Raw genomic sequence first — 26,299 nt, 5'->3', positions numbered from 1 at the left:
GCTGCTGCTGCTTTGGCCACAGCCGCCGCTGCTGCAAATGCTTGCGCTTCCGCTGCTGCTGCTGCAAATGCTGCTGCCGCTGCAAATGCTGCTGCTGCTGGAAATGCTGGCGCTTCCGCTGCTGCTGCTGCTGCAAATGCTGCTGCCGCTGCAAATGCTGCTGCTGCTGGAAATGCTGGCGCTTCCGCTGCTGCTGCTGCTGCAAATGCTGCTGCCGCTGCAAATGCTGCTGCCGCCGCTGCCGCCGCTGCCAGCACTGCCGGAGCGGTGTCCGTGCACAGCACTCCACACCAGGGTGTGACACAACGCGGCTCTGTGACCTCACAGCCCAAGGTGCAGCCCAGGATACCATGGGCCTTCTGAGCTGCGAGCTCACATTGCCGACTTGCTGGTTCTGAAACTAGAACACAAAATTAAACAACACTTTTAGTCTTTCCCGGATTACCCGGGAGCTCTGGTTTTGAAAATGTCCAGCTCAATCTTCGGGAGCGCCGCTGGCCCTGGGGTCTGTAAGACAATCAGCGGAGCTGCTGGGTGAAAATGGCCGGTGTTTGTTCTTACGCCTTGCCAGCATGGCATGCACCAGTTCAGCAAGCTGGGCAAAGGATTTGGGAACCCCACAGCCCTTCTCTTGCAAGTTGGTGGAGGCGTGGGCATTGATTTTTGTCTTTGTGTGTGTCTGCAGCCCTTGGATGTGACTCTCACCTTGGCAAGATCGGCATCATAACGATCCCGCTGACTCCTGCTCTTCATGGAGTAGCACGGGCTGGCAGACGTGTGCGCCGTGTTGGGGCCCAGCACCCTGGGCAAGGTGTAGGTGCCGGGACCTGCAAGAGGGACGGGAAGGGAAGAAACCTCTGGGGCAGAGACAGGCACCCCACAAAGGCTGCTCAGCGCAGCAGGAAGGATGTCTGCCCCCTTTCCCAACTCACTCTGGTTGAAAAGCTGAGCAGCAGATTGTCACTAGAGGCCACCCCAGCTGCAAGGGTTTCCATCTCCCCGCGGTCACTTACCTGGACCGAGGTCGGTTTTCACGCCCCTGTTTCGGAAGCCCATGGACAGCTCAGGCGGGCACTTAAAGACGTGCCGGTTGGACTTCTCTGGGCTGTAATCGCCTAGGGTAGAGGACGACAGCACAAAAGTGGTGAAGTTCTGGCATTTTTCTCAAGCCAAGGAGGCAATTTCACCAGGAGCTGCTCTCCCTAACAGCTGCAGAAGTGCCAGCTGCCAGAAAACAATGACAGCTCATTGAAAGGGTGAGCTGAGCCTTTTGTACCCATCTATCTTTTGTACCACTGTAGCAGGGAAACGTGAAAATGTATTTGTCTTGTCTGAACAATCAACTGGAGGAATGTTACTCACTTGGTCCAGGTGTGATGTCCGTCTTTATCCTGGGAAGTCCAGCGACGGCGTAGGCTGGAGCCACGTACTTCCCAGTCCTGGTCATGGAGGGCTCCACATAATAGCGAGGGCCTGGGGAGCAGCCGCCTTCCGCAGGATCTTGCCCCTCTGCATGTGTACACGGGGGCTTTGACTTTGGTGGGGTTGTGGTTGATGTAACCTAGGAAGAGAAGGGAAGTGGGTTTGTAGCTGATTTTACCACGGGTGTGCTCAACGTGCCACACACCACTCTGATCCTTGTCTTACCCGTTGGGCCCTGGACCGAGTATTTGGGTCCAGGGCTGGTGAACTGGGCTGTGATGGGGCCCCGTGGGCGGTGAGGTCTCCAAGTCCCCAGGAAAGCAGAATCGTGTCTTGGTACTTTGGTTTGTGCCTTAGTAGTTCTGAATCACTGTTCAAATGATTGTGCTGTACAGTAATAGTGAACCTTGCAATGGAACTTTGTTAAATCGCACTTTTCCGACATCATATTAAACCCACTTTTGCTAATACCTTTGACAGTGGTTCATTAAACAATCTCAGTCACCCATTGGTGACATCTTGGTCCCGTACCATGCAAGTCCTGTCTCATCAGAGAACACCAAACCTCTTGAGAAGAGATTTTGCAATGAGGGTGTCGAGACCCCTTGCCCAGAGCAGTTGTGGATTCCCCCCCACTGGATTTGTTCAAGGCCTGGGGATGCAAATCCCAACGTGCACAATGGAGCTCATGGCTGCTGCTGAGCTATGGCAGGGAAGAAGCAGTCTCAGGACTTCACCTGTCTCAGCCGCGGCAGTCGAAAGGGATGAGGACGGCAATGTCTGCGTCTGCCTCGTCTCTGCGGCACAGAGGGTGGCGAGCAGTGAGGGCAGCCAGAGATGTGGCAAGAGAGGTTGAGGTGGCAGCAGCCAGGGCGCCCTGGGGACAGCCGGGGATCATCCTGGAAATGCTTGGTGACTTTGGGAGGCTTTGCGATTGCATCAGCTGGTGATGCGGGACTCGGGACGTCCGGCCTGCCGGGTCAGATGTTTCTGAGATCTGCTCGTCCTGTCTCCATGTGTATTTTGAGGGTGCACATGAGACAGATTTTGCACATCAGCAGAGACTGGGGGAGCTTTCCAAAGCACCTGGGTTTTACACTGTCCTTGCGCTCAGTGACAGAGGTGACAAGTGACACAGCGGTCACACAGCACTGCTGGGTAGCAGAGGCTCTGCCTGCTGAGGCAAACTAATATTTCCAGATTCATTATTCTATGACTGTTGGATGGCCATTTGGGTTAAAAAGCAGAAGAAAAGCATTTCCACTATACAACCTCAGCCACCACTTCTACAGTTGTCCATGTCAAGGACCCACAACCACTGTATTACAAAAGCTGTGACAGCTATAAAAAGTACCCTATCCTCCCCAATTCATTATTTCCTCATACCCTCCAATTACCACAGGAACAATCTTGCTCTAATGGCCAAGTCCAACCCTCAGCACAGGTGTTGGGATTCTCAGTCCCCTGTGACTCCCAAGATGCAAACTCAGTCTTTTCCTTTGCAGTCTGTTCTGTAACAGTGATTACCTCAAAACATGCGCCTAACTTTGAGCAGGGAACCTACAAACAGCTCTGATGAAGCGCTGTTTGGTTAAATGAACATTCGGATCTCCTGCAGTTGGGTTTCCCTGGTGTAAGGCACAAGTACATGCACATGTGGCCAGCAGGAGGGAGCAGAGCTGCACAGAGTGAAAGGCGCAACTTTACTGACTGCATTTCACATAATCCTACAGGATTTAAAAAGAAATCCCATCGGCATCATGGGTGTATTTTTGTTGCTGTGGGAAGTTTCTTTGGTGTGTAAGTATCTGACGTTTCCTTTTCTTTCACTCATGTACGTTTGGCATTAAAACATACATACTAGTGCTAAAATATTTCTTTCCAGTCTCTGCTGGAAAGGGAGTTAAATAGAGAAATGCCAATACCAAACCAGAGCAGGGCATGATGAGAGCTGAAAGATTCTGTTAGGATAGTGTCTAATGACTATCAATAAAGTGAAAATCCCTCCTCAGCTTTGATTCTTGCCTTTTCTGTCATATTTAGTCTCAGCCTGAGTAGAAGGAGAGCTGATGGTGTGTAAGGGGATCCCAAGAACTTGTGTAACAGCAAAAGGAAAGAGATGGGCAGCAACAAACTGCTGTCTGTCTCCTCTGCAGGGACTGGTGTGTGCTAATGCAGGGAATGCAGCTGCTTTGGCCTGAGATGGGCCGAAGTGAACTCTGTCTCCTCTCCAACTGCTGCAGAATAAACCTCTGGGGATGGGTGAGAGGGGAACAGAAACTGCGGGACCTTGCATGGCTGGTGTTCTGAGAGAGAGATTTGTATTCACAGGGTAACCCAGGGCATCCTGCCATTTTCATTAGAGCAGAGGAAATACAGGACTCTAGGAACAGAACAAATCTGTAAATCCTACAAATTAAGACACCTCTTCCCTAAAAACAAGGCAAATTCATTGCAATGTCCTGCTTTTCTTCGACCTCTCGTGCACGTGAAACAAGATTTTGAATGTGAGGCATGTTTCCCTGGACCACACACTGACACTCGCTCTCCTCTATGGCTGCACCCTGTGTCAAGATCAGGCTTTTGAAAGAACATTTGAAGGGCTCAAAAGGGTAGATACAATCAAACTATGTTTCTGGATGTGCTCGTAGATAATGAAGGGTACAGTAATGAGAAAGTAGCCGGATTCAATCCATGCTAAGGCGCTTCGTTGAAAGCTGTGGTCAACAATTGACCTGTTTCTGCATTAGAATCATCAGGAAGGGAACTCTTGGCAGAGGAGATGCCAGGGAAGAACAGCATGAGGGTTGGCTTCGTGCAGGTGCGATCGGGCATCCGCACGTGGTTCCAGAAAGGTGAGAGTTTCAGACCTTGGTGTTGGCACAGCAGTAGTTCAGCTGCACAAGATTCAGGGCATTAAGTCTAGTGCAGACTCCTTCGTTGTAGATGGATTGGAGTTCTTTACAAACAAGAAAGGGAGTGTGAAAAGGAGATCGACTGGTGGAGTAACTCCCTGGTGTGTGCCAGGCAGAAAGGCCCCAAGGGGGAACCCCCCAAAAGGTGATGGACCCCCTGCCCTGTCGGACAGAGGGGGAAGCCCCGAGACAGTCCCTGCCCTGTCGCTCTCGGGCAGAGATAGGGGACCCAAAAGCTGAGGAGGGTTGGAAGCAAGTTCCAGTTAGGCGTCACGGGCAACCCCCCTGTCTACCTGCTTTGCTTCCCCAGGTGCCCCTCCGTAATAAGTTTGAGGGCCTGGATATTGAAGAAGATGTAGGTGGGGATGTGGTGCAAGGGCCTCCTACAAGGTCACATAGGAAGAGGCGATTGACTCCACACCTCAAGACTGCATCCGATAAAAAAGAAAGAAGGGTAATCGTAGTAGGCAATTCCCTTCCGAGAGGGACAGAGGGCCCGATATGCAGAGTTGACCCTCATCATCAGGAAGTTTGTAGCCTACCTGGTGCCCGGATCAGGGACATCACCAGGGCACTTCCCAACCTGGTGCACCCAACGGACTGCTACCCACTACTGATCTTGAGACAGATGGGGAGGAAGCTGCATCCCGTAGTCTGAGGGAAATGAAGAAAGATTTCAAGGCCTTGGGACGAATGGTGCAAGAGTGTGGGGCTCAAGTTATCTTCTCTTCCCTCTTTCCATTTTCGGGTGATGATGTGGGATGGAATAGAAAATTTAAGTCCGTAAATGATTGGCTTCGAGACTGGTGCTACAGGCAGGGCTTTGGATTCTTTGATAACGGCTGGTTTTATAAGACACCAGTCCGGACAGTGATACGTGGGAAAGGTTTATCCCACAGGGGTAAAAGGATGCTGGGACAGAAATTAGCAGGGCTCATTTGGAGGGCTTTAAACTAGATTTGAAGGGGGATGGGGTTGTAGCTGGGCTTGCATCGGTGGGGCTGCATGCTGGAATCAGTAAAGACCAGGAGGCCCCCCACACCCCTAGGGTGAAATCAGTGTACTCGGCTCGCTCCCTGAAGTGCCTGTACACCAATGCGCGCAGCATGGGGAATAAGCAGGAGGAGTCAGAAACCTGCGTTCAGTCAGGAGATTCCGATCTGGTGGCAATTACAGAGACATGGTGGGCCAGCTCACATGACTGGAATGTGGTCAATGATGGCGATGTCCTTTTCAGGAAAGACAGGCCAGCCAAGCGTGGTGGTGGAGTTGCTCTTTACGTGAGAGAGCAACTACAATGTAGAGAGTACTGTCCAGGTGCAGTTGAGGAGCGAGTTGAGAGTCTGTGGGTGAGAATTAAGGGGCAGGCTGGCAGGGTTGATACTGATGTGGGTGTCTGTTACAGGCCAGCAGATCAGGGTGAGGAAGTTGATGAGGCCTTCTATGGGCAGCTGAGAGCGGCCTCACAGTCACAGGCTCTGGTTGTTATGGGGGATTTTAACTCCCCTGATGTTTGCTGGAAGGACTACTCAGCCAGCCAGCCACCGTCTAGGAGGTTCCTCCAGTGCATTGATGATAACTTTCTGATGCAAATGGTGGAGGAACAGACTAGGAGAGGTGCGCTGCTGGATCTCGTCCTCACTAACAAGGAGGGTCTGGTTGAAGCAGTAAAGGTGGAGGGCTGCCTTGGTTGCAGTGACCATGAAATGGTGGAGTTGAGGATCTCGTGTGGCGGGAGCAGAACAGCAAGCAGAATTGCAACCCTGGACTTCAACAGGGCCAACTTTGGCCTTTTCAAACAATTGCTGGGGGAAATCCCGTGGGCCAGGCTGCTTGAAGGTAAAGGGGCCCAAGACAGTTGGTTAACATTCAGGGACTGCTTCTACGAAGCTCAAGATCAGAGCATCCCGGCACGTAGGAAGTCAAGGAAGGGAGCCAGGAGACCTGCGTGTTTAAACAGGGAACTGCTGGGTAAGCTCAAGTGGAAGAGGAGAGTTTACAAATCATGGAAGGAGGGGCTGGCCACTTGGGAAGAATATAAGGCTGTTGTTAAAGGATGTAGGGAGGCAACTAGGAAAGCTAAGGCCTCCTTAGAGTTAAACCTGGCGAGAGGGGTCAAGGACAACAGAAAGAGCTTCTTCAAATCCATGGCAGATAAAACTAACAGCAGAGGCGATGTAGGCCCACTGAGGAGTGGAGTGGGTGCCCTGGTGACAGAAGACACAGAGAAGGCAGAGTTACTGAATGCCTTCTTTGTCTCTGTCTACTCTGCCGGAGGCTGTCCTGAGGAGCCTCGTACCCCTGAGGCTCCAGAGGAAGGCAGGGCAATGGAGGAGTTTGCCTTGGTTGATGAGGACTGAGTTAGGGAGCAATTAAGCAATCTGGGCGTCTGTAAATCCATGGATCCAGATGGGATGCACCCACGGGTGCTGAGGGAGCTGGCTGAAGTCATTGCTGGACCACTCTCCATCATCTTTGCCAAGTCTTGGGAAACGGGAGAGGTGCCCCCTGAGGACCGGAGGAAAGCAAATGTCACTCCGGTCTTCAAAAAGGGCAAGAAGGAGGACCCGGGCAACTATAGACAGGTGAGTCTCACCTCCATCCCTGGGAAAGTGACGGAACACCTCATCCTTGGTGCCATCTTAAGACATATCAAGGATAAGAGGGTCATCAGGGGCAGTCAACATGGCTTCACCAAGGGCAAGTCGTGCTTGACCAACCTCATAGCCTTTTATGAAGACGTAACAAGGTGGATTGATGATGGCAGAGCAGTGGATGTGGTCTGCCTCGACATCAGTAAAGCATTTGACACCGTCTCCCACAGCATCCTCACGGCTAAACTGAGGAAGTATGGACCGGAAAATCGGGTAGTGAGGTGGACCGCAAACTGGCTGAAGGAGAGAAGCCAGAGAATCGTGGTCAATGGGGCGGAGTCTGGTTGGAGGCCTGTGTCTAGTGGAGTCCCTCAAGGGTCATTTCTGGGACCAGGATTATTCAATATATTCATCAACGACTTGGATGAGGGAATTGCGTGTACTATCAGCAAGTTTGCTGATGACACCAAGCTTGGAGGAGTGGCTGACATGCCAAAAGGCTGTGCTGCCATGCAGCGAGATCTGGACAGGCTGGAGAGTTGGGCAGGGAAAAATTTAATGAAGTATAACAAGGGAAAATGTAGAGTCTTATATCTGGGCAGGAACAACCCCAGGTTCCAGTATAGGTTGGGGAATGACCTATTAGAGAGCAGTGTAGGGGAAGGGGACCTGGGAGTCCTGGTGGACAGCAGGATGACCATGAGCCAGCACTGTGCCCTTGTGGCCAAGAAGGCCAATGGCATCCTGGGGTGTATTAGAAGCGGGGTGGTTAGTAGGTCGAGAGAGGTTCTCCTTCCCCTCTACTCTGCCCTGGTGAGACCTCATCTGGAATATTGTGTCCAGTTCTGGGCCCCGCAGTTCCAGAAGGACAGGGAACTGCTGGAGAGAGTCCAGCGCAGGGCCACGAAGATGCTGAAGGGAGTGGAGCATCTCCCTTATGAGGAAAGGCTGAGGGAGCTGGGGCTCTTTAGCTTGGAGAAGAGAAGACTGAGGGGTGACCTCGTTAATGTTTATAAATACATAAAGGGTGGGTGTCACGAGGATGGAGCCAGGCTCTTCTCGGTGACAACCAACAGTAAGACAAGGGGTAATGGGTTCAAGCTGGAACACAAGAGGTTCCACTTAAATTTGACAAGAAACTTCTTCTCGGTAAGGGTGATGCAAAAGTGGAACAGGCTGCCCGGGGAGGTTGTGGAGTCTCCTTCTCTGCAGACATTCAAAACCTGCCTGGACGCCTTCCTGTGTAACCTCATCTGGGTGTTCCTGCTCTGGCAGGGGGATTGGACTAGATGATCTTTGGAGGTCCCTTCCAATCCCTAACATTCTGTGATTCTGTGATTCTGTGATTCTGTGAAGAAAAGCAAGCACCAGGAGATAAGGTGTTAAATGATCTGTGTGCTCTTTGGCAGCCCTTAATACCAGGCACATCGCACTCGTGTTTTAATCAAATTGAGCCATCTCAAGTACCAAAGCAATGACGAAAGCAAAGCAAGCAGCGAGGGGGTGGAAATGGTGCTGTGTCCAAATGCAACAGCCTGCACCTGATCCGTAGAGCACCTTTGTCATACAGGGTTTGCAGACAATCAGCCTGCAGTAAGGTTCCAGTTTATATCAGTTCGTTACAGAGAGAATTCATCTAGTTGTACTCACCGGCAACTGGAGAAGCCACTACGGATGTGGACTCTGCACACGTTGAAGATGTCAGGTCCGTAAATCCTGAGGTCAGGGACAACTGTCTGGCCGAGGACGAATGTGATCACCTGTGTCGGTCGTCCTTGACACTTCAGACCTGAAACACCAAAGAACAGAATGCAGCAAGATCAGTGCCTTGGTCCATTGAATGCTGTGCATGTTTCTGTGTCTGGATGATGACTCGGTGTTTGGTGTTTTTGGTGTATTTGGTGTTTTGGGTGTATTTAGTGCGGGCTTTTCATCCCCTGGGTGACTCTGGGGCCCTTGGCAAGCGCTGAATTCAGCTCCTGTGGCGGATGTTTCTGAGGGAGTCCAGGTGCAGGGAGGCTAAAGAGAGCAAGCTGCAAACCTAAACCTTTAAAATTAGGGTGGGGTTTTATCCAAGGGTTATCTACAATGACACAAACCCATTATTTATAAATATATAAAGGGTGGGTGTCACGAGGATGGAGCCAGGCTCTTCTTGCTGACAACCAACAGTAAGACAAGGGGTAATGGGTTCAAGCTGGAACACAAGAGGTTCCACTTAAATTTGAGAAGAAACTTCTTCTCAGTGAGGGTGACGGAACGCTGGAACAGGCTGCCCAGGGAGGTTGTGGATTCTCCTTCTCTGGAGACATTCAAAACCCGCCTGGACGCCTTCCTGTGTAACCTCACCTAGGTCTTCCTGCTCTGGCAGGGGGATTGGACTAGATGATCTTTGGAGGTCCCTTCCAATCCCTAACATTCTGTGATTCTGTGATTCATTAAAACCCTCCACTGCAAGCACCCTTTTTGATCTCACCCAGAAGCCCTGAACCACTGAGGGAAGTACATCAAAGCTGGGCATCAGGTTTCTGTTCGTTGTGGAAACGAGGCAAATTCTGTCAGACATCAGTTCAGCTGCAACAAAGCCCTGGAAAATAAAGTTATTGAGAACTAGGAATTCAGTTTTTCAATACTTAAGATTGGAATTAAAAATTGCATTCAAATAGTAATAAATGCAGAGGTTTTTTTCCTCAAACTTGGACTCAAAATGTTAAGACTAAAGAAACAAGTCCTGTATTTTGGTCAGCTTTAGCAGAGCTAGTCTCGCTGTACATTTTCTGAACACGCTTGCTCCTTGCCGCTCACTGTGTTGAAGTTCCAAATGGTTTTCCATGTCCCAGATTCGCTCCTTTGCCGGCCACGTGCACTTCCCTTTTGATGCTCAGGATTTGGATGCTGCCATTAACCCTGATTTCCCTGGTGACTTGCTGGTTCTGAAACTAGAACACAAAATTAAACAAGACTTTTAGTCTTTCAAGTTAGTCAGTTCTCTCCCCAAAGCTTTAGAAAATTGCTCTTTTAACAGAAGAAATGTGGGTTCACCATAAGCGCCTAGAGTGACCAGAATATTGTCAAAATGACAGATGGTCATCTGGAGGTTTTAGAGGTTTATGCATGAAAGAAGTTTCAGATTTCTCTGTGCCCAAGGGGTGGGACAGAAACAGCAGCAAGGTGTGTGTGAGCTGGTCCCTGTACTCACGTATTGAGCGAGGGCTGGAGTCGGCAAGAGTCCGAGCAGGACCGTCAGTTCTCTCCCCAAAGCTTTACAAAACCACTGCTTACAATAAATAGGCAATTCAACCCTGTGGGGGTCTGTTACTTTAGGTGGCAAGAATAATTTTTTTCACCTTACCTCAGCTTGTTTTCTGTGATGTAGATTCTTATTGAAATCGGTGCTTGTTCAGTGAGGGAGGTTCATGAATACTTCACTTTCGTGTCACGTTGCTCAATTTTCTTTTGTGTGCAAACTAAGCCTGTGGCAGGGACTCTCTGTAAAGACTGCAGAATTACTTGTCACCAGCACATTATTTTAAAAGAGAGGGTTTTCCTGTCCAAACTCACTTTTGCGCAGTCCCGCAAGCGGGCGCAGGGCAGGGGCAGAGGCGGCGGCGGGAGACGCTGAGGGGCCGCCGGGCCCTGAGGGGAGAAAAACGGGCGGGAAAAACGGCGGGAAGAGGCGGCTGAGGCGGCGGCGAGGGCCCCACACCTTTATGGAGTTCCAGCTGGATTAGTTTACAGCAGCTGAAGTATTTTTTTCACAAAAGACTCTTGCTAGACCTCTCGTTGGTGTCTCGAATGAGAATATCTCTTTTTCTGTTTAAAAACCAAAAATTCCCTCAGAGATCAGGTTGTCTCAGCATCCTGAATGTGAGAAAAGCAGAGCTGAGGAGAAAGTCCTGTGACTTTGGAATGCTAATGGGTGGCCTTTGGAATGGAAATGACAATTTGAATTAAACGAGGGAAGGTGAAGAGCTGTATTTTCCAGGCAGCCCAAGTTACTGAAGTGATGGTTGTAGATCACGGGAGTTGTGTTTAGTGATAAAGCTCAGGTCTCCTCCTTGTTGAGCAGGATCTTTTTTGTAAGGTGAGCAGCTCCCATTTTCTGCACTGTTGAGAGTATCTATATATCTATGTCCAGACACGGAGAGTTTGAGAGTCCCGGTATTGGCGTCTCTTCAGGTTCAGCAGAGCCTTTGCTGTCATGTCTCTGCTCAGCAACCTCTTTTGGAGTCCCCTTCTCTTCCTCATCAGTCTGAACCTGAATCAATTTAAATCTGAATAATTATGATCATTGTGAAAAGTAACGAGAGCCCCATCAGAGCAAGAAACCTGCCAGAATGCGATATGCCAATTAAATTCCCGTGGTCTGGAAGAAGCAAACACTTTGCTTCATTGGTTAGTGCTGTAGGCTGGAATATGGAATTCCCTTCTGACAGACAATTCAATGCTCAGGAACTTATTTTGATCCTTATTTTGAAATGGATTGTATTTAATCACCCACTACGTGGATACAAAAAGTGCCACTTTCCTGTGGGACCAGTATTACAGCACTCTGACACATGGCATTGGACACATCTCAAAACAAAATCATAAAATATAGTAGTAAATAGCAGCAAATTAATATGGCAAGTCTCCCAGAAATTATATACTTTGAAGTAAAGGTAGCAAAGCATCTTTGTTTCAATGAAACTGAATACTATTGAAAGATTAACAACATCAGCAGACTGCCAGGAAACTACTTTGTTTTGGTGAAAAGGTTTATTTCAATGAAAACGTTTCAGTTAGTGAACAAAGCTGAATAAAGCACTGAAGTTGTTCCCTCGAGGCCTTCAGAAATTAGCATGGCCCGTGATGCAAACATAACTAATGTGGACTTCCTTCATGAGTCTAATTTCCATTTTTCACACACATACGTATCTATTAATGTGGAATCTAAGAAAGGCAATTTCTCAGGTCTCTTGCTCCATACATTGCAATGACTGACAGAAGGAAATCGCAGCTCATAGAAAGAAATGGCAGCACACGGTTCGGCAGCACGTGGTTCAGCAGTAGTTTCCTGTCTTCTGTCCAGCTTTAATGGTTACTGTAGGACACGCGGTTAATTTAAGCTTCTACTGGAATCAAAAAGCTGGGAGATGCACTAAGCATCATAATGTGTGATGTGATGGTAAAAATGGGAATTGATGGACATGAAGTCCAAGTCATTTAGTGAGAAGCCTCCAAGGTTCCCTCTCTCTGCAGCTCTCCCTCCTGGCCCAGCTCCGCAGGCTGGTCCCACCAGGGAAGCCGTGTCCCCCCAGCCCGGCGGAGGGTCCCCTGCCCAGCTCCCTGCCCGCTGGCACCACGGGCATCCACCTCCCTGTGTGCCCTGACATGAAGTTTGGCGCAGAACGGGTGAGTTCCCAGGCAAGTGTGCTGCTGAACTGTGTTTATTTCTGTGCCGTGGTCCCAGCTGCCTTGGCCTCGGCCTGGCGGCGCCTGCGGAGAGAAGAGGCTGCTGAGGCCCCGCCGTGGCTGCGGTGCCGGGCGGGTGCGAGGCTGCGGGGCAGCGCTGGGCGGGTGCGAGGCCACGGGGCACGCTGGGCGCCCTGTGGGGTGCGGGCACCCGGCTGCACGGGAAAGCTGCAGTGGGAGCTGCAGGGACACCCTGGCCGAGGTGAACATCTGGGCTTTACAGCAGCACCCAACAGGGTGATTTTTGCTTCATGGCTCATGGCCGCCATCTGATACAGGAGTTTGACAACACCCCCCGCGCAACAACTCACTTTTGTCTCCTCCTCCAGCACAGCCAGCATGCACAAAACAGCCCCAGCCCAAACAGGATGAAGCCCAAGCTCGCCACGGCAGTTTCTATGCAGTACTTCCTGCAGGTCGCAGGATCCGTAGTATTTTTTCTATTCTCGACGCTCCCACCTGGAGGAACAATTCTGTACCTTAGTGTTTCGTGCACACTACGGGTGATCTCACACGAGGTCTGACAGCTGTTTGGCCAACTGTCCCTTGGAGCGAGACAGACACAAACGGCCCCTGTGTCAGGGAATGCCACCCCCAGCTCTCCCTCCCCAGGGGACCCACACCCCAGGAGGACACAGTCCGGCCCATGGGGAGACACCTGAACCTCGCTCCCCCCTTTGCCTTTGCTCCAGCACGGGCACAGCTTGCACGCCCCTGGCCTTCAGGACTTGTCTCCCACTTCTGGCCCCTGCAAGGCCACTCCATACCTGGAATCTTGTCAAGAAGGTCTTTGAACCCCGCCTGGCGGGCTTCCCCAGGGTTGGACAGCTCTGCCAAGAATCAGAGAAAGGTAAAGCCTCAGCAGAGGATGCAGGAGAACGGGGCAGGTTCCCCCTGTGCCGTGCTCCATCTCTCAGCTCATCCCTTTGGACCTCAGTGCACAGGAGGGATCCCCTCCCTTGTGCCTGGGGGGACTCACCACAAGAGTTTGGCTGCTGAAGAGCCTGCAGACACAGGGATTTTGGTTTATGACACTGGATGACCAGAGGACAGCAATTACCTGGCATGCCTCCTGACTTCATTGCCAACATGCCTTCATCGTAGATCGGCACTACCTGACCGCCTCCTTTCTGAAACGCCCCGGTCTCCACAGTCTCATGGCCCAGGTCTTTAGAAAGAAACAGAATCAGTTTAATTAGAAGTAACCTCTTCAAGAACCAATATCCAGTATCTAAACCTCCACTTCCCAAGTCTTCTGCTATAGAGCGATATATACCCACCATGCTCTACTTTGTCCAGTTCCTTCAGGACTTGGGTCAGGACCGATGGACGCCGGGCAGATTTTAGTCTTTCTGCCTTAGGCTTTGTTCTTTGAGGACCTTAATTGAAAATATAAAGTTAAATTCCTGAGAAATAAAATACTGAACACGAGTGCTTAGCCCGTGAACTCAGCCAAGCCTGAGCACTCACCCTTGCCATGCCAGGTGAGCTGCGGCGCGGGACCCACCCGAGGAGCTGGAAAAGCCCTCCCTGTGCTCACACCTGCAACTGATCAGCCACGAGAAGTGTCCATCAGACATTGTGATACACACCACAGAACGGCTCGTTCTGCACAGTCTCGTAGCCCAGGTCTTTAAAAAGAAACGGATTCAGTTTAATTAGAAGTAACCTCTTCAAGAACCAATGTCTTCAGGAGGCAGTATTTCTCAAAATACATTGATAACACTCAGAAACAAAGCCTGGGCATTTGAGGGTGTCAGTTCAGTTGGGGAAGGCACCCTTCTAAGAAGCACATGTGTCTAAACCTCCACTTCCCAAGTCTTCTGCTCTAGAGTGATATATACCCACCATGCTGCACTTTGTCCAGTTCCTTGAGGACTTGGTTCAGGACTGATGGATGCTGGGAAGTTTTCCGTCTTTCTGCCTTAGGCTTTGCTCTTTGATGACCTTAATGAAAAGTAGAAAGTTAAATTCCTGAGAAATAAAATACTGAAAACGAGTGCTTAGCCCGTGAACTCAGCCAAGCCTGAGCACTCACCCTTGCCATGCCCGGTGAGCTGCGGCGCGGGACCCACCGGAGGAGCTGGAAAAGCCCTCCCTGTGCTCACACCTGCAACTGAACAGCCACGAGAAGTTTCCATCACACACTGTGATACCGTCATCACTGAATAGCTTTGAGCTGGCAGCTCCCAAAGGAAGCGAAAAGCCATGACGTACCCATGAGACTGCCCCGAGTGTCAGCCCTGGAAGCCAGCTGGTACCCTGGATATCCATTGCGTGCCGCCATGTCTGCAGACAGACACAACAGAGAAGCTCCCAGGAAATATTTCAATGGACATCTTCAGAATATTAAACCCTAAATGCTCACTCGTTCAAGCAACAGACCTGAGGGATCGCCGCGATGCTTCTGGATGAGAGCCGGCTGTGGAGTCGCAAGTCCATTGGCTACAGGCACATCTGGAATCAAGCACATTCCGTTAGATCTTCTTATCTGCTTCTTTCTCAGAGACCTGTGGTGACTGGAGGGGGTGTCAGTTAATGACGTGGGACCCAGACGTGGGTGGAGGTTTCCAAAGCTGCAGAGGGGCCAGGGTGACCTGCTTTCTGGCACCTGGCAGCTCTCCAAATACTGTTTGCAGGCCGTGTGTAACACCCGTCAAGGGCTGGATGGCCCAACACACGGATCCTCGGGGATTTCTTACTGGGAGATCTCTGGGCTGAGTGCTGGTCCCCGCCTGCCCGCCTACCGGCTCCCCGTTGTCCGCATGGCGCAGCCCCGACCCCCTGGGCTTGCAGGGCCACGAGGAGGAGGATAAAGAGGAGCGAGGGGTTTATGGGCCCCCACGCCTGCATCGTGGCACTGCCACTGGCTGTGCCACAAGTGCCGCTGCTGCTGCTGTGATCACTGCCGCTGCTGCAGCAAATGCTGCTACTGCCGATGCTGCTGCTGCTGCTGCTTTGGCCACAGCCGCCGCTGCTGCAAATGTTGGCGCTTCCGCTGCTGCTGCTGCTGCAAATGCTGCTGCCGCTGCAAATGCTGCTGCCGCCGCTGCTGCCGCTGCCAGCACTGCCGGAGTGGTGTCCGTGCACAGCACTCCACACCAGGGTGTGACACAGCGCGGCTCTGTGACCTCACAGCCCAAGGTGCAGCCCAGGATACCATGGGCCTTCTGAGCTGCGAGCTCACACTATCAACTCACATCCAAATTTTCATCCCCCAGGGCTACTCCCTGGTCTCAGAAATTCTCCTCCCTGCACTCCAGGGTGCTCCTGGATTCCTGCAGCTCGCTGTGCAGATGTTGCGGTAGTTCAAGCGCCCCAGCAAGACAAGAGCCTGCGAGCACGATGGTCGACTTGAGATATTTGGAATATATCTGTGATCTTAAATCTGGGCAGTTTTATTACATGGGCTTTAGAGTAGTCATGAGTTTTCTTCACACCTGGTTTCAGCATCATATAGATTTATAGATGCCATATTTCAAATGGAGTAAAACTTACAGGAATTGATGCTCCTTGGGTTCACGTTCAAGCCATAGAGTGGAATGTCCCGTTGTACACAGACTTCTTCATTGCTCTGGCATCCTTAAAAATGCTCTTTTCTTGTGTTGGTAGGTGGGGACTTGAGTCAGACAATACCCGCTCCAAAGACCCAAAGGCCTTAGCAAGCAGGGCTGCATAGTGTGGTATGGATCAGTGTCATGGTATAGATCAGTGTTATGGTATAGATCCACTTCATGCCTGCTTCTCAGGAAAGAAAGTTTTGTGCAAGCTGATAGAGAAGTCAGCTGGTAACATCCGATGAATTTGTCGCTTTTCCCAAGGAACAAGCGCCAGGACGAGAGGAAACGGCCTCAAGTTGCGCCAGGGGAGGTTGAGGTTGGATCTGGGGAACAATTTCTTCCCCAAAGGGCTGTGGGGCAATGGAACAGGCTGCCCAGGGCAGTGCTGGAGTCACCATCCCTGGAGGGGTTGGACAGACGGAGATGAGGTTCTCAGGGACACGGGTTAGTTCATCCGCGCTTGACTGGCCTTTGCACTTTCTTTGCAAAGGGAACTTGGAGGAATCTTTTTTGAATTTGTAATTCTTTTTCCCTGATCATCAGAATTCCTCTAGATCTTCAACATGTGTATAAAAATATTTACACATTTCCTGTGAAGCTCAGAAGTTTGAAACATGGGAGGAAAAGGTGCGTGAACCTCAGGTGAGGTGTCTCTACCCCAGGGGTGCCTGAGGCAGCAGATGTTCTCAAATGTCTTGAGTTTGCACCGGACACTGGCAGAGGAGACGAACTGGAGCTGTCTCTCTGAGCAACACATTGTTTTATTCAGGACATCCCAAACATCGAGGATCAGGGGAGTCGTGTACACGGAATGGCGCAGTCCAAAGGTGGCTGCAGGCGCCTGGGGCTTGATCAGCTCCACCTGGAAGGGGTAAAGGAGAAAAAGGTGACCATGGGAACTTGTCATCGCTTGTCTGGGTGCCTGTTGCCCTGCCCGTCCCCCTGAGCCCAGTGCCGTTTCTGGACAGTCGCTTTGCGTATCTCTCTGTCTCCTTTTGGTCAGGGCTGGCTGTGGGTGCAGCGGAGTTCAGCGTCCTGACCCAGCAGACTTGTCCTCAGCAACGGCCGTCTGCCAGAACAAGGGTGCCGATGTGCACTGGCCGCTCCTCATCGCACACCGCTGTATGTGTGCCTTGCAGCCTCCAGCTCGCTGCACCTATTGCTGCAGCACGCTTGTTGGAAACCTCAAGTATTAGCAGAGCACTCAAGGTGTCCTGAGGCTGTGATTCATTGGATTTCCTTCACATTTGGGGGATGTATGTGAACAAAAGAGAAAAACAGTTTAGCAGGAGGTAAAAGACATCCATTGAGTTTGTGTTTGCAGACAGTAAAACAAAAACCTAGTTTTCAGCAGCAAACAAACTGAAGAGCTTTTCACAGCTGGTGTGAAAAGCTGAGGTGAGCTGAGCTGGGTCTGAGTCCAGAGGATGTCGAGCTCCAGCCAGACTTTGCTAGATTCCCCTCTCCTCCAAATTTGACTTCCCGGCATTAGGAAGGCAGGGACCTGTCTGCTTGTCCCTTCTGAGGAGTGGCCTCCTGAAGAGCTCGCAATGTATGAGCCCGTAACATTTGCTGGCTGAGACATCGGAAGGGAAAAGCAGTGTTCCTTGCTTTCCCTCTGCTGGGCTGGGGACAAGGGAAGGGACAAGAGGGCTGTCCTGCACCTTGTCACTACAGCAGGACACTGTGCAGCTCCAGGCAGACCCAGCGGAAGGGGAGATGCTTTGGCAAAGCCGCGCTCAGCAGAAGGCGGCCACCTTACCCTTCCCGTGCGGTAGTCCACCGGCCCTTGTTTGACGGTCTTATCTCGGAGCTGAGTTCGGGTTCCCATGGAGTATCCGGGAGCTCTGGTTTTGAAAATGTCCAGCTCAATCTTCGGGAGCGCCGCTGGCCCTGGGGTCTGTAAGACAGTCAGCGGAGCTGCTGGGTGGAAATGGCCGGTGTTTGTTCTTACGCCTTGCCAGCACGGCATGCGCCAGTTCAGCAAGCTGGGCAAAGGATTTGGGAACCCCACAGCCCTTCTCTTGCAAGTTGGTGGAGGCATGGGCATTGATTTTTGTCTGTGTGTGTCTGCGGCCCTTGGATGTGACTCTCACCTTGGCGAGATCGGCATCATAACGATCCCGCTGACTCCTGCTCTTCATGGAGTAGCACGGGCTGGCAGACGTGTGCGCCGTTTTGGGGCCCAGCACCCTGGGCAAGGTGTAGGTGCCGGGACCTGCAAAAGGAACGGGAAGGGAAGAAACCTCTGGGGCAGAGACAGGCACCCCACAAAGGCTGCTCAGCGCAGCAGGAAGGATGTCTGCCCCCTTTCCCAACTCACTCTGGTTGAAAAGCTGAGCAGCAGATTGTCACTAGAGGCCACCCCAGCTGCAAGGGTTTCCATCTCCCCGCGGTCACTTACCTGGATCGAGGTCGGTTTTCACGCCCCTGTTTCGGAAGCCCATGGACAGCTCAGGCGGGCACTTAAAGACGTGCCGGTTGGACTTCTCCGGGCTGTAATCGCCTAGGGTAGAGGACGACAGCACAAAAGTGGTGAAGTTCTGGCATTTTTCTCAAGCCAAGGAGGCAATTTCACCAGGAGCTGCTCTCCCTAACAGCTGCAGAAGTGCCAGCTGCCAGAAAACAATGACAGCTCATTGAAAGGGTGAGCTGAGCCTTTTGTACCCATCTATCTTTTGTACCAGTGTAGCAGGGAAACGTGAAAATGTATTTGCCTTGTCTGAACAATCAACTGGAGGAATGTTACTCACTTGGTCCAGGTGTGATGTCCGTCTTTATCCTGGGAAGTCCAGCGACGGCGTAGGCTGGAGCCACGTACTTCCCAGTCCTGGTCATGGAGGGCTCCACATAATAGCGAGGGCCTGGGGAGCAGCCGCCTTCCGCAGGATCTTGCCCCTCTGCATGTGTACACGGGGGCTTTGACTTTGGTGGGGTTGTGGTTGATGTAACCTAGGAAGAGAAGGGAAGTGGGTTTGTAGCTGATTTTACCACGGGTGTGCTCAACGTGCCACACACCACTCTGATCCTTGTCTTACCCGTTGGGCCCTGGACCGAGTATTTGGGTCCAGGGCTGGTGAACTGGGCTGTGATGGGGCCCCGTGGGCGGTGAGGTCTCCAAGTCCCCAGGAAAGCAGAATCGTGTCTTGGTACTTTGGTTTGTGCCTTAGTAGTTCTGAATCACTGTTCAAATGATTGTGCTGTACAGTAATAGTGAACCTTGCAATGGAACTTCGTTAAATCGCACTTTTCCGACATCATATTAAACCCACTTTTGCTAATACCTTTGACAGTGGTTCTTTAAACGATCTCAGTCATCCATTGGTGACATCTTGGTCCTGTACCATGCAAGTCCTGTCTCATCAGAGAACAGCAAACCTCTTGAGAAGAGATTTTGCAATGAGGGTGTCGAGACCCCTTGCCCAGAGCAGTTGTGGATTCCCCCCCACTGGATTTGTTCAAGGCCTGGGGATGCAAATCCCAACGTGCACAATGGAGCTCATGGCTGCTGCTGAGCTATGGCAGGGAAGAAGCAGTCTCAGGACTTCACCTGTCTCAGCCGCGGCAGTCGAAAGGGATGAGGACGGCAATGTCTGCGTCTGCCTCGTCTCTGCGGCACAGAGGGTGGCGAGCAGTGAGGGCAGCCAGAGATGTGGCAAGAGAGGTTGAGGTGGCAGCAGCCAGGGCGCCCTGGGGACAGCCGGGGATCATCCTGGAAATGCTTGATGACTTTGGGAGGCTTTGCGATTGCATCAGCTGGTGATGCGGGACTCGGGACGTCCGGCCTGCAGGGTCAGATGTTTCTGAGGTCTGCTCGTCCTGTCTCCATGTGTATTTTCAGGGTGCACATGAGACAGATTTTGCACATCAGCAGAGACTGGGGGAGCTTTCCAAAGCACCTGGGTTTTACACTGTCCTTGCGCTCAGTGACAGAGGTGACAAGTGACACAGCGGTCACACAGCACCGCTGGGTAGCAGAGGCTCTGCCTGCTGAGGCAAACTAGTATTTCCAGATTCATTATTCTATGACTGTTGGATGGCCATTTGGGTTAAAAAGCAGAAGAAAAGCATTTCCACTATACAACCTCAGCCACCACTTCTACAGTTGTCCATGTCAGGGACCCACAACCACTGTATTACAAAAGCTGTGACAGCTATAAAAAGTACCCTATCCTCCCCAATTCATTATTTCCTCATACCCTCCGATTACCACAGGAATAATCTTGCTCTAATGGCCAAGCCCAACCCTCAGCACAGGTGTCGGGATTCTCAGTCCCCTGTGACTCCCAAGATGCAAACTCTGTCTTCCTTCACAGTCTGTTCTGTAACAGTGATTACCTCAAAACATGCGCCTAACTTTGAGCAGGGAACCTGCAAGCAGCTCTGATGAAGCGCTGTTTGGTTAAATGAATATTCGGATCTCCTGCAGTTGGGTTTCCCTGGTGTAAGGCACAAGTACATGCACATGTGGCCAGCAGGAGGGAGCAGAGCTGCACAGAGTGAAAGGCGCAGCTTTACTGACTGCATTTCACATAATCCTACAGGATTTAAAAAGAAATCCCATCGGCATCATGGGTGTATTTTTGTTGCTGTGAGAAGTTTCTTTGGTGTGTAAGTATCTGATGTTTCCTTTTCTTTCACTCATGTACATTTGGCATTAAAACACACATACTAGTGCTAAAATATTTCTTTCCAGTCTCTGATGGAAAGGGAGTTAAATAGGGAAATGCCAATACCAAACCAGAGCAGGGCATGACGAGAGCTGAAAGATTCTGTTAGGATAGTATCTAATGACTATCAATAAAGTGAAAATCCCTCCTCAGCTTTGATTCTTGCCTTTTCTGTCATATTTAGCCTCAGCCTGAGTAGAAGGAGAGCTGATGGTGTGTAAGGGGATCCCAAGAACTTGTGTAACAGCAAAAGGAAAGAGATGGGCAGCAACAAACTGCTGTCTGTCTCCTCTGCAGGGACTGGTGTGTGCTAATGCAGGGAATGCAGCTGCTTTGGCCTGAGATGGGCCGAAGTGAACTCTGTCTCCTCTCCAACTGCTGCAGAATAAACCTCTGGGGATGGGTGAGAGGGGAACAGAAACTGCGGGACCTTGCATGGCTGGTGTTCTGAGAGAGAGACTTGTATTCACAGGGTAACCCAGGGCATCCTGCCATTTTCATTAGAGCAAATATAGGAGTCTAGGAACAGAACAAATCTGTAAATCTTACAAACTAAGACACCTCTTCCCTAAAAACAAGGCAAATTCATTGCATTGTCCTGCTTTTCTTCTACCTCTCGTGCACGTGAAACAAGATTTTGAATGTGAGGCATCTTTCCCTGGACCACACACTGACACTCGCTCTCCTCTATGGTTGTGCCCTGTGTCAAGATCAGGCTTTTGAAAGAGCATTTGAAGGGCTCAAAAGGGTAGATACAATCAAACTATGTTTCTGGATGTGCTCGTAGATAATGAAGGGTACAGTAATGAGAAAGTAGCCGGATTCAATCCATGCTAAGGCGCTTTGTTGAAAGCTGTGGTCAACGATTGACCTGTTTCTGCATTAGAATCATCAGGAAGGGAACTCTTGGCAGAGGAGATGCCAGGGAAGAACAGCATGAGGGTTGGCTTTGTGCAGGCGCGATCGGGCATCCGCACGTGGTTCCAGAAAGGTGAGATTTTCAGACCTTGATTTTGGCACAGCAGTAGTTCAGCTGCACAAGATTCAGGGCATTAAGTCTAGTGCAGGCTGCTTCATTGTAGATGGATTGGAGTTCTTTACAAACAAGAAAGGCAGTGTGAAAAGGAGATCGACTGGTGGAGTAACTCCCTGGTGTGCCAGGCAGAAAGGCCCCAAGGGGGAACCCCCCAAAAGGTGATGGACCCCCTGCCCTGTCGGGCAGAGGGGGAAGCCCCGAGACAGTCCCTGCCCTGTCGCTGTCGGGCAGAGATAGGGGACCCAAAAGCTGAGGAGGGTTGGAAGCAAGTTCCGGTTAGGCGTCACGGGCAACCCCCCTGTCTACCTGCTTTGCTTCCCCAGGTGCCCCTGCGTAATAAGTTTGAGGGCCTGGATATTGAAGAAGATGTAGGTGGGGATGTGGTGCAAGGGCCTCCTACAAGGTCACATAGGAAGAGGCGATTGACTCCACACCTCAAGACTGCATCCGATAAAAAAGAAAGAAGGGTAATTGTATTAGGCAATTCCCTTCTGAGAAGGACAGAGGGCCCGATATGCAGAGTTGACCCTCATCATCAGGAAGTTTGTAGCCTACCTGGTGCCCGGATCAGGGACATCACCAGGGCACTTCCCAACCTGGTGCACCCAATGGACTGCTACCCACTACTGATCTTGAGACAGATGGGGAGGAAGCTGCATCCCGTAGTCTGAGGGAAATGAAGAAAGATTTCAAGGCCTTGGGACGAACGGTGCAAGAGTGTGGGGCTCAAGTTATCTTCTCTTCCCTCTTTCCATTTTCGGGTGATGATGTGGGATGGAATAGAAAAATTAAGTCCGTAAATGATTGACTTCGAGACTGGTGCTACAGGCAGGGCTCTGGATTCTTTGATAACGGCTGGTTTTATAAGACACCAGTCCGGATGGTGATACGTGGGAAAGGTTTATCCCACAGGGGTAAAAGGATGCTGGGACAGAAATTAGCAGGGCTCATTTGGAGGGCTTTAAACTAGATTTGAAGGGGGATGTGGTTGTAGCTGGGAGTGCATCAGTGGGGCTGCATGCTGGAATCAGTAAAGACCAGGAGGCCCCCCACACCCCTAGGGTGAAATCAGAGTGCTTGGCTCGCTCCCTGAAGTGCCTGTACACCAATGCGCGCAGCATGGGGAATAAGCAGGAGGAGTTAAAAACCTGCGTTCAGTCAGGAGATTCCGATCTGGTGGCAATTACAGAGGCATGGTGGGCCAGCTCACATGACTGGAATGTGGTCAATGATGGCGATGTCCTTTTCAGGAAAGACAGGCCAGCGAAGCGTGGTGGTGGATTTGCTCTTTACGTGAGAGAGCAGCTACAATGTATAGAGTACTGTCCAGGTGCAGTTGAGGAGCGAGTTGAGAGCCTGTGGGTGAGAATTAAGGGGCAGGCTGGCAGGGCTGATACTGTTGTGGGTGTCTATTACAGGCCAGCAGATCAGGGTGAGGAACTTGATGAGGCCTTCTACGGGCAGCTGAGAGCGGCCTCACAGTCACAGGCTCTGGTTGTTATGGGGGATTTTAACTCCCCTGATGTTTGCTGGAAGGACTACTCAGCCAGCCAGCCACCGTCTAGGAAGTTCCTCCAGTGCATTGATGATAACTTTCTGATGCAAATGGTGGAGGAGCCGACTAGGAGAGGTGCGCTGCTGGATCTCGTCCTCACTAACAAGGAGGGTCTGGTTGAAGCAGTAAAGGTGGAGGGCTGCCTTGGTTGCAGTGACCATGAAATGGTGGAGTTGCGGATCTCGTGTGGCGGGAGCAGAATAGCAAGCAGAATTTCAACCCTGGACTTCAACAGGGCCAACTTTGGCCTTTTCAAACAATTGCTGGGGGAAATCCCGTGGGCCAGGCTGCTTGAAGGTAAAGGGGCCCAAGACAGTTGGTTAACATTCAGGGACTGCTTCTACGAAGCTCAAGATCAGAGCATCCTGACACGTAGCAAGTCAGGGAAGGGAGCCAGGAGACCTGCATGGTTAAACAGGGAACTGCTGGGTAAGCTCAAGTGGAAGAGGAGAGTTTACAAATCATGGAAGCAGGGGCTGGCCACTTGGGAAGAATATAAGGCTGTTGTTAAAGGATGTAGGGAGGCAACTAGGAAAGCTAAGGCCTCCTTAGAGTTAAACCTGGCGAGAGGGGTCAAGGACAACAGAAAGAGCTTCTTCAAAACCATGGCAGATAAAACTAACAGCAGAGGCGATGTAGGCCCACTGATGAGTGGAGTGGGTGCCCTGGTGACAGAAGACACAGAGAAGGCAGAGTTACTGAATGCCTTCTTTGTCTCTGTCTACTCTGCCGGAGGCTGTCCTGAGGAGCCCCGTACCCCTGAGGCTCCAGAGGAAGGCAGGGCAATGGAGGAGTTTGCCTTGGTTGATGAGGACTGGGTTAGGGAGCAATTAAGCAATCTGGGCGTCTGTAAGTCCATGGATCCAGATGGGATGCACCCGTGGGTGCTGAGGGAGCTGGCTGAAATAATTGCTGGACCACTCTCCATCATCTTTGCCAAGTCTTGGGAAACGGGAGAGGTGCCAGAGGACCGGAGGAAAGCAAATGTCACTCCGGTCTTCAAAAAGGGCAAGAAGGAGGACCCGGGCAGCTATAGACAGGTGAGTCTCACCTCCATCCCTGAGAAAGGGATGGAACACCTCATCCTTGGTGCCATCTTAAGACATATCAAGGATAAGAGGGTCATCAGGGGCAGTCAACATGGCTTCACCAAGGGCAAGTCGTGCTTGACCAACCTCATAGCCTTTTATGAAGACATAACAAGGTGGATTGATGATGGCAGAGCGGTGGATGTGGTCTGCCTCGACATCAGTAAAGCATTTGACACCGTCTCCCACAGCATCCTCACGGCTAAACTGAGGAAGTATGGACCAGAAAATCGGGTAGTGAGGTGGACCGCAAACTGGCTGAAGGAGAGAAGCCAGAGAGTCGTGGTCAATGGGGTGGAGTCTGGTTGGAGGCCTGTGTCTAGTGGAGTCCCTCAAGGGTCATTTCTGGGACCAGGATTATTCAATATATTCATCAACGACTTGGATGAGGGAATTGAGTGTACTATCAGCAAGTTTGCTGATGGCACCAAGCTGGGAGGAGTGGCTGACACGCCAGAAGGCTGTGCTGCCATCCAGCGAGATCTGGACAGGCTGGAGAGTTGGGCAGGGAAAAATTTAATGAAATATAACAAGGGAAAATGTAGAGTCTTGCATCTGGGCAGGAACAACCCCAGGTTCCAGTATAGGTTGGGGAATGACCTATTAGAGAGCAGTGTAGGGGAAGGGGACCTGGGGGTCCTGGTGGACAGCAGGATGACCATGAGCCAGCACTGTGCCCTTGTGGCCAAGAAGGCCAATGGCATCCTGGGGTGTATTAGAAGGGGGGTGGTTAGTAGGTCGAGAGAGGTTCTCCTTCCCCTCTACTCTGCCCTGGTGAGACCTCATCTGGAATATTGTGTCCAGTTCTGGGCCCCGCAGTTCCAGAAGGACAGGGAACTGCTGGAGAGAGTCCAGCGCAGGGCCACGAAGATGCTGAAGGGAGTGGAGCATCTCCCTTATGAGGAAAGGCTGAGGGAGCTGGGGCTCTTTAGCTTGGAGAAGAGAAGACTGAGGGGTGACCTCGTTAATGTTTATAAATACATAAAGGGTGGGTGTCACGAGGATGGAGCCAGGCTCTTCTCGGTGACAACCAACAGTAAGACAAGGGGTAATGGGTTCAAGCTGGAACACAAGAGGTTCCACTTAAATTTGAGAAGAAACCTCTTCTACTGGAACAGGCTGCCCGGGGAGGTTGTGGAGTCTCCTTCTCTGCAGACATTCAAAACCTGCCTGGACGCCTTCCTGTGTAACCTCATCTGGGTGTTCCTGCTCTGGCAGGGGGATTGGACTAGATGATCTTTGGAGGTCCCTTCCAATCCCTAACATTCTGTGATTCTGTGATTCTGTGATTCTGTGAAGAAAAGCAAGCACCAGGACATAAGGTGTTAAATGATCTGTGTGCTCTTTGGCAGCCCTTAATACCAGGCACATCGCACTCGTGTTTTAATCAAATTGAGCCATCTCAAGTACCAAAGCAATGACGAAAGCAAAGCGAGCAGCGAGGGGGTGGAAATGCTGCTGTGTCCAAATGCAACAGCCTGCACCTGATCCGTAGAGCACCTTTGTCATACAGGGTTTGCAGACAATCATCCTGCAGTAAGGTTCCAGTTTATATCAGTTCGTTACAGAGAGAAGTCATGTGCTTGTACTCACCGGCAACTGGAGAAGCCACTACGGATGTGGACTCTGCACACGTTGAAGATGTCAGGTCCGTAAATCCTGAGGTCAGGGACAACTGCCTGGCCGAGGACGAATGTGATCACCTGTGTCGGTCGTCCTTGACACTTCAGACCTGAAACACCAAAGAACAGAATGCAGCAAGATCAGTGCCTTGGTCCATTGAATGCTGTGCATGTTTCTGTGTCTGGATGATGACTCGGTGTTTGGTGTTTTCCTCAGCAGTGTATTTAGTGTGGGCTTTTCATCTCCTGGGTGACTCTGGGGCCCTTGGCGAGCGCTGAATTCAGCTCCTGCGGCAGATGTTTCCGAGGGAGTCCAGGTGCAGGGAGGCTAAAGAGAGCACAACTAGTCTCCCTGTACATTTTCTGAACATGCTTGCTCCTTG

The 26,299-nt window shown here is 51.2% G+C and overlaps 1 protein-coding gene across 1 annotated transcript; it reads right to left on the bottom strand.

Annotated features, from left to right (window-relative positions):
• Positions 1 to 372: 372 nt before the first annotated feature.
• LOC135998451 (uncharacterized) lies at positions 373 to 14,672 on the bottom strand. The gene is given in 16 exon segments (XM_065651634.1): positions 373 to 400; positions 446 to 507; positions 706 to 827; positions 1,014 to 1,115; positions 1,363 to 1,499; positions 1,501 to 1,561; positions 1,648 to 1,746; positions 1,749 to 1,840; positions 5,535 to 5,611; positions 7,171 to 7,228; positions 8,582 to 8,720; positions 10,493 to 10,567; positions 13,153 to 13,215; positions 13,446 to 13,553; positions 13,978 to 14,016; positions 14,603 to 14,672. Coding segments are annotated over 16 exon segments (1,332 nt in total).
• Positions 14,673 to 26,299: the final 11,627 nt, after the last annotated feature.

This window comes from Caloenas nicobarica, chromosome 25 (assembly GCF_036013445.1).
Source record: "Caloenas nicobarica isolate bCalNic1 chromosome 25, bCalNic1.hap1, whole genome shotgun sequence".
NCBI lineage: Eukaryota > Metazoa > Chordata > Aves > Columbiformes > Columbidae > Caloenas > Caloenas nicobarica.
The sequence above is the reverse complement of the archived record's forward strand: the minus strand, read 5'-3'. Positions and strand labels throughout refer to the sequence as shown.